This window comes from Brassica oleracea, chromosome C6, assembly GCF_000695525.1.
Source record: "Brassica oleracea var. oleracea cultivar TO1000 chromosome C6, BOL, whole genome shotgun sequence".
NCBI lineage: Eukaryota > Viridiplantae > Streptophyta > Magnoliopsida > Brassicales > Brassicaceae > Brassica > Brassica oleracea.
The window spans coordinates 32,672,153-32,689,982 of record NC_027753.1 but is presented as its reverse complement, the minus strand read 5'-3'; the positions used below and the strand labels follow the sequence as shown (position 1 = coordinate 32,689,982).

Sequence of the window (17,830 nt, the reverse complement as noted above, 5' to 3'; positions counted from 1 at the left end):
ATACATGCGCACCTTCAAGCAAAACCAAAGCGGGTAAGACTGCTTCGGCAAAAACTATAGGTAGTCTGATTATGCATAAGTATGAAGACGTCAAGGAAGGGCAGAAATGTAATGATATCATACAGATTATGCGTAGTGATCATGGATGTGAGATCTCAAAATCTTTAGCATGGGATGCGCGTGAATATGCGATCAATGCAATTAGAGGTATTCCAGAGAGAAGTTATGGGAAAATACCAAAATACTTGCACATGCTGAGAGAGGCTAATCCAAGTACACACTCATCTTACGAGATTGACGGAAATGGGAATTTTCGGTACCTGTTTATTGCATTTGGGCAATCGATAAGAGGATTTAACAGAGTCATGAGGCAGGTTATTGTGATCGATGGGACATTTTTGAAGAATAAATACAAAGGAATTTTACTGGTTACAACTGCTGTAGACGGAAATTCTAATATGTATCCTATTGCGTTTGGAATAGTCGACTCAGAGAATGAGCGTTCTTGGGAATGGTTTATGAGACAACTTAAGGTTGTCATTGCAGATGATCATGATTTGGCTTTTATTTCAGACAGACATGGGTATATCGCTAAGGCACTTGAAAATGTGTATCCATCAGCTAGACACGGTATTTGTATTCATCATTTGTTGAATAATGTGGTCACATATTTCCATGGGAAAGGACTTGCTGGGTTGGTTTCAAAGGCGTCCAAGGCTTATCGAGTTTCTGAGTTTGAGAAGACATTTGCTAATGTGTGTAATATCAATCCGGCAATTGGAAATTACCTAAGGGAAGCTAATGTGCAAAAATGGGCTAGATGCCAATTCCCTGGATACAGATACGACATAAGGACAACCAATCCTGATGAATCTATCAACTCTGCTTTGCGTTCACCGAGAGAGTATCCAGTCATTCCTTTGTTGAACAGTATCAGGGAAATGTTGACATGGTGGTTTTATGAGCGTAAGAAACTGATTTCAAAGCATAAACATCCTTTGACCAAAGATGTAGAGAAAAAGATAGGCAGGAGAATCGGGAAATGCTCCACATTTGTAGTTTACCCTGTCAGTGTTGGTTGATTGCTTGTTAGAGGTGATAAATTCGACTGCTTAGTTGATTTGGATAGAAGGACTTGTTCATGTGGAAAGTACAACCTTATGAAGATCCCTTGTAGGCACGCAATTAAAGCTGGTTTTCATGTTGGAAGAGAGCCACACACATTGACTGATTTGATGTATACGACAGGAGCTTGGAGAGAAGCTTATCAAGAAAGCATAAATCCTATTGATGTTCCCGAGGATGTTTGGTCTATACCAGAAGATGTTAAGAAAGTCATTGTTCTACCACCAGAGACAAGAAGATCAGTTGGAAAGAAAAGAAAACGCAGATATGAAACTGTGGAAGACAAAATTCTGTCATCGCAAATATCACGAAAGAAGCAGCCTTGGAAGTGTAGTAGATGTGGTATTAGTGGGCACAACAGAGCAACTTGTAAAGTACCAATATAGTCAGTCACAAATGGTAAGGGGTCAGCTTATATAGGCAGTCCATTTATGTGTTTTTATAGCTTGGTTTATGTGTTTCATGTATGGTTCTTTGTGTCACAGGTTGCTCTGTTCAAGTATGCAAGTGGTGGTAAATGGCGAGCTAGGCGAGCTTATTTCTAAGTGCATTCTTATCATTGTTTTGTATGTTTTTTTCTTCTAAAAACTATAGACTCTCTTTTCATTTGGATAAATTTCGTTTGGTTTTATTTTCAGTTTCATTGTTATACATTGGCATCATTCTTCTAAGTTTCATTGGCATCATCATTTTTTCTCAGTTTCATGGTTCTCGATTTGTACGTGTTAAATGTATGATGATTCTGTGTTTTCATTATCATAGACAACATCGCATGAACAAAACTCAAAGAACCAAAACATAGCCATAGTAAGAACCATAAAAGTGACATAGTCATTGCAAGAACAAAAGACTAAGAACCACAAAAGTAACATAGTCATTGTAAGAACAAAAGAGTAAGAAGCAAAATACTAAGAACCAGTAGACTGATTTCATTCATTCTACGCTTTTCCAAAAATCCATAGAATGATTCCTAAACAACATAATTCAAGGGGATTTTTCTGCTTCCTTACTTCTTCTTCAACTGTCTTTTTCATACTCATTTTCAGATCTTCAATCGCTTCTGTAATTCTCCCTTGCTCTGCCTCTACCTTTTGAATCTCATCAACCAAAGCTTCATCAACCCACTTAAATACATGGGTTTCCTTTTTTCACTACATAGAAACAAAAATCAAGTCAGGACAGCATGTTCGTCTTTCTTAATTGAAAATCGATTCAGACAAAAAGCCATCAAAGCCATGACCAACGCCTTAAACAAAACAGAGTTTCGATATGAACACAAAACAAATCTATATTTGAATCCTTAAGGTAAATCGACACCATGAACCTATGACCCAATTTCGCATCTATAGAACCGTCGGTAAGGATTCTCATTTGTTCTCGAATAGAAAATCACAACCCCCTTCCCACACCAGCACCTATATGGCACCCCGTACGAATATCGCCTTGGAGTATTCATGTTTTAGGAAAATTGATTCAGAGAGAAAAAGGATATTGACAGAGAAGAGAATTCTGAAAAAATGGGGAGACTCGGGTTTTTGGTTTAAATATGTCGGGTATTAGGTTATTTGTGGATCTAATTCTGGTCGGGTTTTATTTCTAATTTGGATCAAAAGTCGGGTTTACAATTAACCAAGTTAAGTGTATTGGATTTGATTCGTTTTATATACTCTTATGGGCTGATTCCTTCTCTAGCGGCTATTAGAATACATGATTAATGTTGTTTTGGTTTCTGTTTAGGGTATGTTTAGGGTCTCGTTAGGTGTTTTTTAAGACTCTCGATTGAATGACTGTGGTTTCTATTGTTTCATATTATGTTTTCCATTTGTCTCGTTTAGGGTATTGTTTAGGTTATGTTTAGGGTCTATGTTACGGTTGATTGTTGTCTCCGACAAGACTTATTTAGGGTCTACTTAAACACATTGTGAAAAACTGAGAATAATAAACCCAAAAACAATTCATTAGATTAAGCATTCATGTTCCTAATAAAACACTAGAAGAAACACATTAGATTAAGCATTTTTCTCCTAAAAGTTAGAATTAAAGCCGAACTATTTACATTTAAAAATCGATTCTCACAGAATCTCTTCTACGGTTGAAGAGAGACACTCTGGAGGTTCATAATTTGACATCCTGTCAACCAGTTCCGGGACGTTAGCTGCTTCCTATAGATCCCACAAAACTCTGTGGCGAGCTTCTTTGATGTTACCATCATTCACCACGGACAACTTCAATCCAAGCAAATGGCACTCGATGAATTTTATTGTATAGACACCACAATCACATGCACTTTTATTCAGCTTACCCATGGGGACATAGTGAACCGTATATGCAGCAACATTGAAATCCTTGTGGCATCTCGGTGGCTGAACTGCCTTGACAATACGAGGAACAAGGTTTGCGAACGCATCCACCTCCTTGTACCTTTTTCTGCCCGAGCAGTCAAACACATCAATGCTCCTCGTCACGACACTGATACACAATGAAATCCAATGATTCCCGCTAACATGAACAGGGACATACAGCCAATCCACATCTACATTCCATATCTCTTGTGTCCGTCCATGTGGTGGAAGGACCCCTTTGCCGTATTGCAGTAGCAAATGATGAAGCTTGTATTTTCTTATACCCGCCTTGAAACTCTCATACTCCTTTTTAATCATGTTGCTGAAGACAGCAGACATGAAGGCGACACGATGAAGTTCCCATCGTTTCAGAGATGTTCTCTCCCGAAATACATACATCATGGCGTCAATCTCCTGCATATTACGATGATGTTAGCACACAGAATGTATGGAAAACACACATAGAAGCTAAAAGTCTCTAAGTTTTACCAAGTTATGAAGCCACTTGGTTCTATCAATAAGACGAGTACCAATCTCAGCATCTAACATTGTAGGTCCAATCCGCAGAGGTTTGTAACCAAAACAATGATACAAGTTCAAAACAATGATATGTTTTGTTTAAAATTTAACAACACATGATATGAAACTGCGGAATTTACTTACTTGGATTTAGCTAACCAAGTGCTAACTTTTTCCCAATCCTCTTCACGAAGATACACCAATGCCGCATCTGGTGAGTCTTCTCCGGCTCGATCTATTTCCTCATCATGTAACTGCGGTGGGGACATGTCGAAGGGTCTTGAGTTTTCGAATTTAACTTGAGAAGGATCAAAGCCCTCAACAAATGTATCTTGGGACAATTCCTTAATTCTTGTATAGTCAATCCAAAATCAAAATCGTTAGTTTCTATAACATTCTTTATCCCATCCTATTCATCAAAACCAAAAAAAAAAAATTAAAGAAGTCATTCAATCATAACACAAACAAAGCATTACATTCATGGAGTTATCATTACACAAACATTCAAGCATATTACACATTACAAACCTATTACAATATGTACATAATATTACACAGTGAAAATGTTAAGTTCCAAGAACAACCTAACTCCAAAAGCCTAGCTCCAGCACCCTAACTCAACATCCTAGATACAAGTACATCAAGTTCTGCACTTTCTTTTAAGAAGTACCTTTTTCTTTGCTGGAGCTTGAGCTTGATTGACCTTTTTCTTTGCTGGAGCTTGAACGGTTTTGGTCTTAGGCGGATCTTCATCGGTTTTGCTCTTAGGAACGCTTCCTTCGGCACTCAAACTGATTGCTTCCCTGAGCTGTGAAACCTCGCTCTCCATGTTGCCCATCCTCTCTTTGAACATGCTCTCCATACTCGCCATTTGCGCTCTGAGTATATCTCCCAAGGAATTGACAGAAGAGTGAACTAAACCCTCAATGAAACTCTTAGTTTCACGATCAATACTCTGTTTTTTTTCTGTTGTTCGCTTACACAGCAACTTTTTCTTTCTTGTCTCGGCTCCTTCATCCTGAATCTTTCTCTTGCTTCTTCCAGCAACATTAACCGAAGATGTCTCCACATCTGCTGCAATATCAGTATCATCCACACTCTTATCAGCTTCTGACTATGTATCGGCTTCCTCCATCTCAGTCTCTTCAGCCTCTATAACTGGTCATTCTGTGTTGCTCCAATCAAACTTGTTTTTAATCCTATCAAGAAGAAGGTCCACACGTTCATCTTCCATCTCATCCTTCCTTGTATAATCAGCATGCCTCAACACATCACCATTGCCACTCACTGAAATTACCGAGAACAAGTCTCCCTACAAAACAATTATAACATTATAAGCTATAAAAAAATATGCAACAACCATATAAAAGAATACAATACATATACATACCTTCTTAGTAAACGATTCCTCAAGTTGAATGATGTCTTCATAAGAAACTTTTGCAACTCCTTTCCAATTACCACACCTTGGACCGCTGAAACTGTCTGGGACTTTGCTGCCACATATTTCTCCAAAATCCGGCATAATCCAAATCTGGAAAGCATAGGAGAAACCCTCGAAATGTAGCGCCTAACCTTCTCAATGGAACTCAGTAAGAAGTCGTAGGAGTGAAGACCCCAATGGAAGTTCCGAAGCTTGTCAAGATCCATCACCAGCTTGATGTACATGTGAGGGATGTTCACCTTCTCATCTCTCCCCATCACCACACCCATTATCACACACAAGTAGATCAACCTCATCCTATCACGCCGAGACCAGCTGTGAACTTCTTGTAGATGCACCTTTTTGATCGACTGCAAGGTGATCTTACCACCTGTCCTTAGTAGTTCACTCCAAAATCCGCCATCATTTTTCCATTTAACTACGTCACAGCTACTTTCCAGCGAGATCTTGAGGCCTGTCACAGCGTGATACTCCTGAAGCGAAAACCGGAGAGTATTCCTCGCAAAGACAAACCACTTCTCATGCATCTTCGAGGTAATCAGCTGCTTACACAAGAAGCTATCCACCAATTTCCCCGAAAACTTGAGCTTATTTTCCGCAATCGCCATGATATGTTTAACAGGATCTATCTTGACATCATCGTACTCCGCATACATAGTTTTCTTCAGATCCCTGATAAGTTCCATGCGGCAGCAGTTGTTGATCTTCTTCACCTGAGGTTCTAAACCCTCTGCATACACTCGCTTAGGTAGCTCTAACTCCATATCTACAAAAGACAAAAAAAATTTGATTCTACAAGCAAACAAAATCAATTCACAAAAATCAAACAAAGCAACTATCACTTGATCCAGATATTGATTTAAGTAAAAAAAAACTAACTTCACTGTGAAGCAGAGACAAACACAAGAGAAAAATCAAACAAATTCTAAAATCAGAAACACAAAGACTATCATTATGTACAGAAACGAAATCAATAAACCAGCCCATGATAAACGAAATCAATTCACAAAAGAAATCAGTTAATCAAAGTAAGACAATTCACAATCGAAATCGGTTCATATAGTCAGTTAACAACACTAAAAATCCTAAGAAACGAACATAGAAAGAGTAACCCAAATGAAGAACTCAAACACAGAGACAAATGAAATAAAGAACCGGATAAAGAAAGAAACCCGAATCACCAATGTATTTGGGCTAAAGAAAGAGACAAATGCTAACTTCAGAACCCGAATGAAGAACTCAAACCGCTTGACAAATGAAGTATCGACAACATACCTTATGTGCTAGCAATGTCGGAGAAAGAGAGAGGCGGGGAGGTTAAAGACAAACTCGATTTCGCCAATCACCAAAAGAAGCTCCGAAATCGCCTTTGTGTTTCTCGAGATAGAAAGAGATCCAGAGAAAAGTATCAGAACAAGAAGGAGAAAGGAACAAACGTTATTACTGAAATTGGATGCAGAACGTTGGTGTTTACCTTCGGTATGTAGGAGAAGACAAAGGGGTTCCACCGGTACGAGAAGAGAAAGGGGTTCCACCGGTGGCAGCTACACTCGCCGTTGATTTCACCGGAGAAGACACAATCGCCTTCCTCATCGCCGTGAAATAGAGAGGCGGAGAGATCGATATCGAGCTTAGGGTTACGGGGAATTAGGGAAACAATTTTCCCTTTAGATTGTTTTATTATTATTTTTTATTCTTTCCCATTTAAACAAACTGATTCATATTATTTTTTTTAAAATACAATTAATCATGTTTAATGAGATTAATCAAAGGTTTCTTTTGGTATTATGAAAAAAATTATACGGGACAACTTTAGGTTGGATTTATACCATAGGGACAACTATGTTGTTTTTTTATTCTGTTTTGGCAATTTTTCCTTGTTTTATTTTGTCATCTATCGCAAAAAACTTTGGTCTGAACGAAACAAGAGGGGAAACAAAACTACAACGGTTTATCTTCTTTTTATAAAATTTAATGAGATTTAGTTAGTTGTGAGCTAAAACCAAGCTAAATTAAAGAAATAAAGTTCAAAACATTTCTAAATAGATCAAAATAATAGAGTAAATAGCTATGACTTATTTAAAGACAAAAGGACTAACTAAGGTTGTGGAGAGCTGCCTTTTTTCACCAAGGGCTTTATCCATATGGGGAAACACAAGAACGAGAAGGAGGAGAAAGAGAAGCATGGAAGATACTTTAGAAGATGTCATCTTAGTATTGTCTCTTAATTTACTGATGAGTGATGATCAGTATGACTCATTCGTATGCATTTATATAGAATGAAGAGGTGGAAACTTATTATGGTTTGTGTGGTTTGTGTTAGAGTTAAAGCCATCGAAGACTTAGATTTCACTTATGGGTCTTGAAGTTTTGTAGTTTTAGGCAAAGTTTATTCTATTATATTAGCATCACTCATTTTCCAGGATGCCAGGATTTTATCCTTTCATTTTAGTGGAGCAGATATTAAAGATAAATTACAGATATTATTCCAGGATTTTATCATATTTCATTTCACTCATATATGTATATTATAGATAAATTATTAAATTTGAATTTCAATATCTTAGATTTTTAATTGACTAATGAATAACCCAAGTTAATTTGCTTGACTATACAATACTACTGAGTTTGTAAAATTAGACGTTAAAGAATAACACTAGCTCCTTTTTGGTAATAATAAGCTTTTGCTTCTTTTTTGTGTTAATATAATTGAAATCGGAACTAGGTATTCGGAACGATGAGGTATCCACGAAAAAGTTTTAAAGTGGGCTTACGTCTATCCCATGAATGGGCGTTCAGTTATCCATTCGGGTTCGGTTCGGATTTATTCGGATTTTGGTTTTTGGAGTCAAAGATTTAGCCTTCGGATATTTCCAAATTTTGATTCGAGTTCGGTTCGGATTCAGATATTATTCCAGGATTTTATCATATTTCATTTCACTCATATATGTATATTATAGATAAATTATTAAATTTGAATTTTAATATCTTAGATTTTTAATTGACTAATGAATAACCCAAGTTAATTTGCTTGACTATACAATACTACTGAGTTTGTAAAATTAGACGTTAAAGAATAACACTAGCTCCTTTTTGGTAATAATAAGCTTTTGCTTCTTTTTTGTGTTAATATAATTGAAATCGGAAGTAGGTATTCGGAACGATGAGGTATCCACGAAAAAGTTTTAAAGCGGGCTTACGTCTATCCCATGGACGGGCGTTCAGTTATCCATTCGGGTTCGGTTCGGATTTATTCGGATTTTGGTTTTTGGGGTCAAAGATTTAGCCTTCGGATATTTCCAAATTTTGATTCGAGTTCGGTTCGGATTCAGATAACCCATTTAAATTATTTTTTTAAAATTTAAAATTTATTATATACTTCAATTTTCAAAATCTATAAACAAAATAACATATTACATATAAATTTGAATAACGAATGTAAAAATACATAAACGTATTTCATCAAAAATACATAAACTTAATATATGAATTGGTTTGGTTTGAATATTTAGATAGAGTCGATATATATTTTAAGTATTTTTGTGTTTTGAGTATACTTTAGCATATTTAAGCATTTATTTTTCATTATTTTTATATATTTTCAAGCATTTTGTATAACCTAAAAATATCTTATATTTTTGGATGTTTTAAATATATATTAAACCTAAAAATAATTAATATATCTAGGTATATAAGTCTATTTCAGATACTTTCGGGTATCCATAATATTTCAGTTCGGATCGAATTCGGGTTCCGTTTTTTATATATCAAAATTTTGAACCGTTCGAATATTTTATCAATATCGATTCAAATTTGGTACTACTTTTTTGAATCAAATTCGGTTCAGTTCTTCGGATTAGACTTTTTCACCTAGCCATGTGTGGCCTTATGGCTTGTGAACATCATGGAGGGGAAGAGCATCCATGGATGTGGTGTATGTATACGGAGATGCTCTATCATCTTCAGTTTAAATCTTTATCAATGCAATATTACGGATATATATGTCTCACGCTGATGACTCGAGATGTGGGGGTTGATTGGTAGTGGTCGTAGGTGTTCTGGACAGCTATTTTTATTTCTAAAGCAATTTTTAAAAGCAATCATGCTTTATTTTAAAAAATAAAACCACAGCAAAAAAAATTATAAAAGAAAATATGTTAGCTTTCCAAAGCAAGTTTTCTACCGCTTTTTAAAAGTGCTTTGATAATCTACAACAAAAAAAAAATAAAGCTAAAGCAAAAAACACGCAGCTTATTTTTTAAATCAAAAAATCTAAAGTTACAACACCAACCAATCAACTCCGTAGTCTCTCAGAGAGCACTTATTTTGATATTTGAGATATGGTTTGGATGGAAACCAAAAATCTTCCCTACACTATATTTGTGAAGTGATTTTGATATATGTTTTCTCTACAATTAGTTTCACAAAACAAATATGACATTACTATTGAAATTGATGACATGACTTCCGAAAAATTATGACATGGATAATTTCATTTAATGTTGATTTATATCTTTCACAAACTTATTAGAATATAGTAATAATTCATATATTATATTTAATATTGATATTTATTTTTGGTAAACTTTTTTAAAATATGGTAATAGCCCATACATTATCTATAAAATAAATATATTCATATATAACATTTCAAATTTCGAAATATTATTATTTTTGTATAATTATACAATTTCTATTACTAAAACTTTCAAAAATTTCTACAATTTCAAAAAAAATTAGATATCTAATCGTAAGAACATAAGTTTCTTATATATTTACAAATTTTATAAATATTGTTTAGGCTAAATTTTTGAAATTATACAATTTATATCATTTTATTAGTTTTATACAATTTGATTTAATATATATCAAATTTATATTAAATATTTGTAAAAAATAGTAAAATTTATAATATTTTAAAAAAAATATTTTTAAATATAAGTTAGATTTTTAAAAAAATTATTGCACATGGTGCATGAAACACCTAGTTTATATTATAAAACATAAGTCAATTAACAAATTTGGAAGTGACATGTGTCCTTTTTATATTTATTTATTGAAAATAGTTTTTCAAAATTAATTTTAATTTATTTTTAGAAAAAAAATCAAATAGTTTTTGTATCCCACGATTTTTAACTTCCCACTTTCACCTGTCATCATCTTCTACCCATCACCCTCACATATAAGTATGGAATCTGGGAAAATTAAATTTAGCAGTTACTTTTTCCAACAGATAAAAACCAGATATTGTTTATTCTGAATTATTATTAAAAAAAATTTGTAGATCGACAACTTAAGAATAGTTTTTAAAAGTTTTCTTTCAGGTACCACTGTGCGTAATTGTCTACAATATACAACTTACATTTCACACTAATCCCTAATTAAAGCCTCGAAAAGCAAGATTTGGAAAGTTGACGGGGAGTCGACGTGAGGAAGATGAAGATGCTTCATCGGTTTCATATACTTTTTTACAAGGTGCCTTGGTCTAGCGGTAAATGTACTCCATCTCGAGTCGCCATTCTTGATTCGAGTAGCATTGGCTATCCATAAACGCCTTTAAGTGACAAAAAAAAACCAGATTTTTATAGGTTTTGTGGTATTAGTCTTTGAGTCTAGAAAATCTTTGGAATCTCCAGGTTAACAACGAAAAAAAATCAAAGTCCTCTGCTTTTGTGGGTTTTAATCTTTATTCCAATTTGTTTACTTTTATCAGTTTTCTAATTCAAAGTCATTGTGCAGATGTCGAGCCTTAAGACTATACACTAGGGTTCATGAAAGTTGATGGCATCTTTTGGCAACTCCGTAAATGGTCGCATTTACAAGAAATCAATGATCACGTTCACATCCAGGTCCAGCTTATGCTTTCCAAGAGTTAGTTCGTAAAACACGTAGATGACAAGCGTTAAAAGCAGAGACTTGATTCCCAATTACCTATTTTAATTGTATCTTTACAATAAGCATTTGTATAAACTAACGTGTGAAACTAATGACTTTTGTGAAAACTCATTTCAGTATTATTTTTTTATTTTTTTAGCAAGATATTACAGAGAAGAGAGAAGATAAGGTAAGAACCGTAATTAGTATTTGGTATTCTCTTATTGTTTAAAAAAAAAACTTTTACTGTTTGATCGTTTAAATTTGAAAATTATTTACATGATTCTCAGAACATGTGTCTGCTTTTTTTATTTTTAAAAATATCTTTGAACTCTTATTAAATATCATTCTGCAGGTTACTTAATTAAAGATTTTATACTAATCAATCATAATAAGTAACACTTATATTTTTATGACACATATATTTACAATACTCATATACTATAAAGCAATTATGTATATTTATTTAATATTTTAAAAAAATGTGCCCATGAAAAGCATGGGCAGTAGTATAGTGTATCAAATAATCGACAGAAGTTTCCATAACCCCGTTCGTAATCTCGATCGTATTAATAATGTTTTCAAATAATTGTTCTACACTTGCAAGAACCACTAAAAAGTCTAGAATCTGGATAAATACCAAAGGCCCAATAAAAAGCCCATGGGTATCGTCTTCGACAAAGAAAAAAAAAACGCAGGTAAACCCTTCTCTAGCCTCAATTCTCTCCATCGTCATCTCCGAGAAACAAAAAAAAAAAATCCACCATGGCTCCTAAATCGAAAGAGAAACCGAAAACCTCGACATCGTCACAGCCTCCTCCCGCAATCGAAGATCTCTTCACCGCTCTCGATAGGCACATCCAGCGATCTGAATACGAACAAGCCGTCAAGGTCGCTGATCAAGGTATACACAGATTCAAAACCTCCCTTATGATTCTTAAATTTTTATAATCGATTGATATTGCGATTCTTTTTTGTTTTACAGTTCTGTCGATCGCGCCTGCCGATGAAGATGCGATCCGATGCAAAGTTGTGGCTCTCGTCAAAGACGATAAGATCGATGATGCTCTCTCCGTCGTTCACTCCTTCCACAAGCTTCCCATCGATCTAGGGTTTCAAAAGGTCGCTTCTCGTACACTAATCGATCTAGGATTAAAGATTGATAGATGCTTTAGTCTAAGAATCACTGAATAAACCAATTTTTTCTTGAGTTAGTTGAGATCTATAAAGATTCTGTTTATCAAAAGCAAATCATCTCTAATGGTTTCTGTATTGATTTGAATAGGCATATTGTTTATACCGTCAAAACAAGCTAGACGAGGCTTTTGAGTGTTTGAGAGGCCGAGAGAGAGATTCAGAGACTCTGCTTTTGGAGGCTCAGATTCTGTACCGTCTGGGGAAAACAGATGCTTGCGTTGATGTGTATCGGAAGCTGCAGAACTCCCAGATTGAGACTGCGGAGGTTAATTTCGTAGCGAGTTTGGTTTCGGCTGGTAAAGCTTCGCAGGTGAAAGGAGCGTTGGAGTCTTGGAGGATCAAACCTACTAGTAGCTTTGAGTTGGCTTTTAACACTGCTTGCTCTTTGATTGAAAACGGTAACTACGCTGATGCTGAACAGCTTCTGCTGGCTGCAAAAAGGTATGTCCCTACGAGTATTTTTGTTAGAGGGTTGACACTCTTTTAGATAGGTCTAGCTGTACTATATAGGATAAGCTGTTCAGTTAAATAGTTGTTTCTACGGAATCTTACTGGGTGGTCTTGTTTCTTTCTTGTCTTATAATCACTACCAACTGTTAACATCATACCTTTTTATAATAACATCAATCTAGTAAGTAGGGATGTATACAAATTTTCATTTTGATCCGTGTCTTTATCAACATTTCAAGTACATTGTTCATATTTACTACTTATTGTACATTGTGCTGGTCCCTGATGAAAATACTGTTTGTTTTGAGACAGAATTGGTCAGGAAACCCTCACGGATGATGGTTTTGCTGATGAGGATATTGAGAATGAGCTTGCCCCGATTGCTGTCCAGTTAGCATATGTCCAACAGGTATTTTTGTGCTGATTGTCTTAGACTTGACTTCCTGTAAGGATATTCCAGTCGTTTGTAACGAAATTCTTTCTTATCAGGTCCTTGGACAAACTCAAGAATCCACCAGCTCTTATGTAGACATCATAAAGCGAAACCTGGCTGATGAATCGTCACTTGCTGTTGCTGTGAACAACCTTATTGCCTTGAAAGGTTCCAAAGATGTTTCTGATGGCTTGAGGAAGCTTGATCGGCTTAAAGAGAAAGACTCCCAAAATTTTCAGCTTTCTCAAACACTTGATGCGAAGCTTTCGCAGAAACATAAGGAAGCCATATATGCCAATCGAGTCCTTCTGCTCCTCCATGCAAATAAGATTGATCAGGTCTTTTTTTAACTCGAAATCCCACTTTGTTCATATCTGATTTTTTCTTTACATATTCGTCTTAACCAGTTAAGAGAATCTTTTACCACAGGCACGCGAACTTTGTGCTACACTGCCGGGGCTCTTTCCTGAGAGTGTCAATCCTGCATTGCTTCAAGCTGCTGTTTTGGTGAGAGAGAACAAGGCCGCCAAAGCTGAAGAACTTCTGGGACAGTTCGCCGAAAAGTTCCCGGAAAAGTCCAAGTTGGTTCTCTTGGCGAGGGCACAAATTGCTGCTTCGGCCAGTCATCCTCATGTAGCAGCAGAGTCCCTGTCCAAAATAACTGATATCCAGCATTTCCCTGCAACTGTTGCTACAATTGTCGCTCTGAAAGAGCGAGCTGGGGACAATGATGGTGCTGCTGCTGTTCTTGACTCAGCAATTAACTGGTGGTCAAATTCGATGACAGAGAACAAAAAGCTTGGCATATTGATGCCGCAGGCTGCTTCCTTCAAGCTCAGGCATGGTCAAGAAGAGGAAGCTTCACGGCTATACGAGGAGATTGTGAAAAAACACAAAAGCACAGATGCTCTCGTTGGTCTTGTGACTACACTTGCTCGTGTCAACGTCGAGAAAGCAGAGACTTACGAGAAACAGCTAAAGCCGTTACCTGGGTTGAAGGCTGTTGATGTTGATAACCTAGAGAAGACCTCTGGTGCAAAACCCATGGAAGGTGCTGCTGCTGCTGCTTCAGCGATGCAGGAAGAAGTGAAGAAGGAGAAGGCAAAGAAAAAGAGGAAGAGAAAGCCAAAGTATCCCAAAGGATTCGATCCGGCAAACCCGGGTCCACCTCCGGACCCTGAAAGGTGGCTTCCGAGAAGGGAAAGGTCAAGTTACAGACCCAAGAGGAAGGACAAGCGAGCAGCTCAAATCCGCGGCTCGCAGGGAGCAGTGACCAAGCAAGAGAAACAAGAAACAGCTCCTTCGACTTCGAAGTCAAGCCAAGCGACCACTAAGAGTGCAGCCGCTGATCCCAAAACCAAGCCTTCTTCCTCTAAGGCTTCCAAAAAGAAGTCTAGGAGATGAATGAAACATCCTTTTTACAGTCTTTTCTAAGAGAACAAAAATGACTACTCAAAATGACAACACGAGCTGCACTTCCTTTGTTTTCTGTTTTTTGGATTTTTCAAGTTTTGGTTGTCATGACCCATTTAAGATTTTGGTTAATTTATCAGTTTACATATGTTCGTTTGCATTGGTATTGAATCAAGATGAAGAGCAACAAGAATCGACTAAATGCACAAGAATATCAATAATCAAATGGATATAGATACAATGAAACAGTGGTTTTGGTTATTAACTAATCACTTTTCAGGTTTCTTGCGGAGATCCTTCATCCATTTGAATCCAAGTATGGTTTTCCCGAAGATTCTTCTGCTTCCATCTTTGTCCTTCTTTGTTTTCTTTTTGCCTTCATCTTCTTTTGTACAACTGGGAGGAGGGTCAGGGTTTGTATCCCATTGATCAGCCCACGATAGCCCTGAATCCATCTTCTTTTCTTGATTATATTTCAGAATCAAAGAAACATTAGCCTAGCTAGAGGAACATCTTCAATAACTTATTTGTAGCTTTCTTCTTCTCGTCCATTGCCCTTGGTTAACTCTATTAGTTTTCAGTTTTTGTTGTTGTTGTTATTACTGGTAACCTAACTCTCGTTTTACTACATTCCTCTCTATTTTTGGTCATCTGCTTGGTTGGCAACTTGGCACAAAAGAAACAATCTTATATTGTTTTTCTTAATTGAAAATTACGCCATTTTATGGTTTAACCGTCTTCATCTACTTTTACAAATGAAAACATTTCACATCCAAAAAAGCACCTCCCATCTCCAGTCTCCAGATAGTCCATTTGCTTTATCTGATTACATTATGTTACACGATTTGTAACCATTTTTCATAACTGACAAGATGATTTATCAGTTCAAATGTTCAATAATCAAAAGATATTACGAGACTTCTAAAAGAACTCGACATGATCAGCTATTTCTCTGCAAACTAGTTTTGATTCCGCAGCCAAACTTATGCTTTTAGCAATAGCAAGACCAGTAAGCTTATGAGTAGACGTTGGCTCATACTTCTTCACCTCTGCACCATTCTTCCCTAACAACAAAGCCCCTCTCGCAGGAATCACATTCTCCCACCAAAACTCCCTCAACACCTCGTAGATGATCCTCCAATAGCTTCTGTCTCTCATCACTCTAAAAACAGAGCTCCCGTTCAATGTCCAGCAGTACAAGTCCACCCACTCACGGTCCATTATCTCCATCTGACCCTGCATCTGAGGCATGTAATAGAACGGCACTTTGGACCAAGGCAAGACAGTTTCCGTCTTCCCTTTGTTGTACGGACACTTCACTTCTAGAATCCCAACGTCAAGAACTCCATCTGGAGAAGCACCAAGCCAGTGAAACTGCTCTTGGGAGTGAAGAGCGAATCCCATCGAGCCAACCTCGCATCCCATGATTCTCTTGTACCTCTCTATCGCGGCTGATTCCATCTGCACGCCCCAGTTCATCGCAAACCGCGCAGAGTCCTCCACCACTCGCGGTGACTCCGAGTCGTATACCTTCTCGTGCCAGAGCTCGGAGCGGCGATTCTTCTTCCAGAAGCCGAGCGCTGTACTGAATGTGCTCGTGGTTAGCTTGTCTTTCCGTAAGGCAAACCATTCTTCTGATTTCTGAGGGATGTCAGATGGGGAGAGATGGCTTGAGACAGCAGCTAGTGAAGAACGAGGAGGAACAGCAACAAGGGGTAAGCTTGTCTGAGAGAGGACTTGTAATGCAGTGGATGAAAAGGACTGTGAACTGCTTCTGTTCCTAAACTTTGGTCTGGGTGAAACTGAAACGCTTGGTTTAGGGATAAGAGTGTGGAACCCAGGAATTGAACAAGTCCTCATTTGGTGTTGAAAGGGAGCAACTTTACTTTGGCTTCAAGACCCTACAGAGAAACCCTTTTCAAAATAAGGTGAAAAATGCAATCTTTGAACTTTTAAAATCATCAAACAGATTCAGAAACTAGTGGAGAAAACAAGACGGAAAGGAACTAAACCCAGTAAACGAAAAGCACAAAACTGATAGAGGAGTTTTGTGATATGATTTAGAAATCATATCATCAACGACACTAACGATCCTAATTCTGAAGAACCCCTTTAACCAGAAAGAGAAAATTGGATTATATAAAAGATAATATCGCAAGCGCACAAGGTGTTCGATGATATTACCAGAACAGCACTTCAGCGACCGAGCCGGGGAAGAGGAAGCAGAAGATATGGATTTAGTTGGTTTCATTTGGTTATTTATTTATTAGTTGTGATTTTGATTTGGTCTATCCGGTTTAGTCAACTGTATATATACGAATGCGTTGACTTTGCTTTTCAAGTGAATTTGTTTTTTTTTTCTTCAGAATATCACTTTTTCATATGCTTGCTTACATTTTCTATTATGGTATCAAAGTTTTGTTTCCGTCAAATTTTGTGATTTCATCTTCGTTTTCCTCTATTTTCTCAAAACTTTTATCGAATATGCTCCAGCTCGCAGTTGTTTCTAAAGTCAAGCCAAATAAGCGTGTTATTGGTGTTCTTGCACTGACAAGCCAGTTGGTGTACAAAGGAATTTTTGGTGCGGTTAGAAATCTAAAACTTTTGGGTTACTGTCTTTTTTCTACCAGTGGTTGTTGGGTGATCAGTCTCTTTTCAGCAGGTTTTTACAAAAATGTACAGTTTCGGTGTTAATATTGTTGACATAGAGCAGAATTAAGCAGCTAGACTTGAGAATTAAGCAGCCAGACTTGAGAATTAAACTGTCAGACTTGAGAATTAAGCTGCCAGACTTTATAAGGTTTTATAAGGCTTTATAAGGGTTTTATAAGCTCGATTTTATTGAAGAGAAGAAGAAGAGAGAAAAAGATATTTTATTATATTGTGTACTGAGGTCACTTGTTTTTAAATACTTGTACCCAGATCCACAATTAAATTAAGGAAACTATTCTCTCCTTCTTTCTCTTACATCTTGAGATCTACTTTCTCTCTCTCTATGTTCTTCATGTTCTTCATTCTCCATAAATAAACTCT

General features: G+C 36.6%; 6 protein-coding genes across 11 annotated transcripts in view; 2 read left to right on the top strand and 4 right to left on the bottom strand.

The window, feature by feature from the left end:
• The window catches only part of LOC106298030, a 2,403-nt gene extending 733 nt beyond the window's left edge, over positions 1 to 1,670 (top strand). The window contains exons 2-4 of the mRNA XM_013734137.1: positions 81 to 1,067; positions 1,152 to 1,499; positions 1,611 to 1,670. Of these exons, the coding sequence (XP_013589591.1) occupies positions 81 to 1,067; positions 1,152 to 1,499; positions 1,611 to 1,670 (1,395 nt within the window). The remainder of the gene's footprint in view (positions 1 to 80; positions 1,068 to 1,151; positions 1,500 to 1,610) is intronic.
• A 1,407-nt stretch (positions 1,671 to 3,077) lies between these two features.
• On the bottom strand, positions 3,078 to 5,560 carry LOC106299961. 4 transcript variants are annotated; one of them, XM_013735990.1, is made up of 6 exons: positions 5,377 to 5,560; positions 4,657 to 5,298; positions 4,131 to 4,240; positions 3,957 to 3,978; positions 3,428 to 3,881; positions 3,078 to 3,350 (listed from the first exon to the last, which is right to left on the bottom strand). In XM_013735990.1, exons 2-6 carry the CDS (start codon positions 4,855 to 4,857, stop codon positions 3,334 to 3,336), a joined length of 804 nt encoding a protein of 267 aa, XP_013591444.1. In that variant the 5' UTR covers positions 4,858 to 5,298; positions 5,377 to 5,560; the 3' UTR covers positions 3,078 to 3,333. The 4 variants fall into 4 exon arrangements, with proteins under 4 accessions (XP_013591444.1, XP_013591442.1, XP_013591443.1 ...); XM_013735988.1 differs by having other exon boundaries at positions 3,078 to 3,881; XM_013735989.1 differs by lacking the exon at positions 5,377 to 5,560 and having other exon boundaries at positions 3,078 to 3,881; positions 4,131 to 4,337; positions 4,657 to 4,759.
• LOC106298029 lies at positions 5,149 to 7,690 on the bottom strand. Its single transcript, XM_013734136.1, has 5 exons — positions 6,905 to 7,690; positions 6,706 to 6,797; positions 5,562 to 6,196; positions 5,377 to 5,520; positions 5,149 to 5,298 (listed from the first exon to the last, which is right to left on the bottom strand). Exons 3-5 carry the CDS (start codon positions 6,192 to 6,194, stop codon positions 5,149 to 5,151), a joined length of 927 nt encoding a protein of 308 aa, XP_013589590.1. The 5' UTR covers positions 6,195 to 6,196; positions 6,706 to 6,797; positions 6,905 to 7,690.
• A 4,310-nt stretch (positions 7,691 to 12,000) lies between these two features.
• On the top strand, positions 12,001 to 14,868 carry LOC106300173 (signal recognition particle subunit SRP72-like). The gene is made up of 6 exons (XM_013736265.1): positions 12,001 to 12,208; positions 12,290 to 12,426; positions 12,590 to 12,942; positions 13,264 to 13,360; positions 13,441 to 13,722; positions 13,814 to 14,868. The coding sequence occupies exons 1-6, from the start codon at positions 12,070 to 12,072 to the stop codon at positions 14,786 to 14,788; spliced, it is 1,983 nt and encodes a 660-aa protein (XP_013591719.1). The 5' UTR covers positions 12,001 to 12,069; the 3' UTR covers positions 14,789 to 14,868.
• A 29-nt stretch (positions 14,869 to 14,897) lies between these two features.
• LOC106300176 lies at positions 14,898 to 15,519 on the bottom strand. Its single transcript, XM_013736269.1, has one exon. The coding sequence runs from the start codon at positions 15,250 to 15,252 to the stop codon at positions 15,067 to 15,069; it is 186 nt and encodes a 61-aa protein (XP_013591723.1). The 5' UTR covers positions 15,253 to 15,519; the 3' UTR covers positions 14,898 to 15,066.
• A 70-nt stretch (positions 15,520 to 15,589) lies between these two features.
• LOC106300174 lies at positions 15,590 to 17,035 on the bottom strand. Of its 3 annotated transcripts, none has more exons than XM_013736266.1 (2): positions 16,982 to 17,035; positions 15,590 to 16,698 (listed from the first exon to the last, which is right to left on the bottom strand). In XM_013736266.1, exon 2 carries the CDS (start codon positions 16,655 to 16,657, stop codon positions 15,719 to 15,721), a length of 939 nt encoding a protein of 312 aa, XP_013591720.1. In that variant the 5' UTR covers positions 16,658 to 16,698; positions 16,982 to 17,035; the 3' UTR covers positions 15,590 to 15,718. The 3 variants fall into 3 exon arrangements, with proteins under 3 accessions (XP_013591720.1, XP_013591721.1, XP_013591722.1); XM_013736267.1 differs by having other exon boundaries at positions 15,590 to 16,711; positions 16,982 to 17,028; XM_013736268.1 differs by lacking the exon at positions 16,982 to 17,035 and adding an exon at positions 16,810 to 16,974.
• Positions 17,036 to 17,830: the final 795 nt, after the last annotated feature.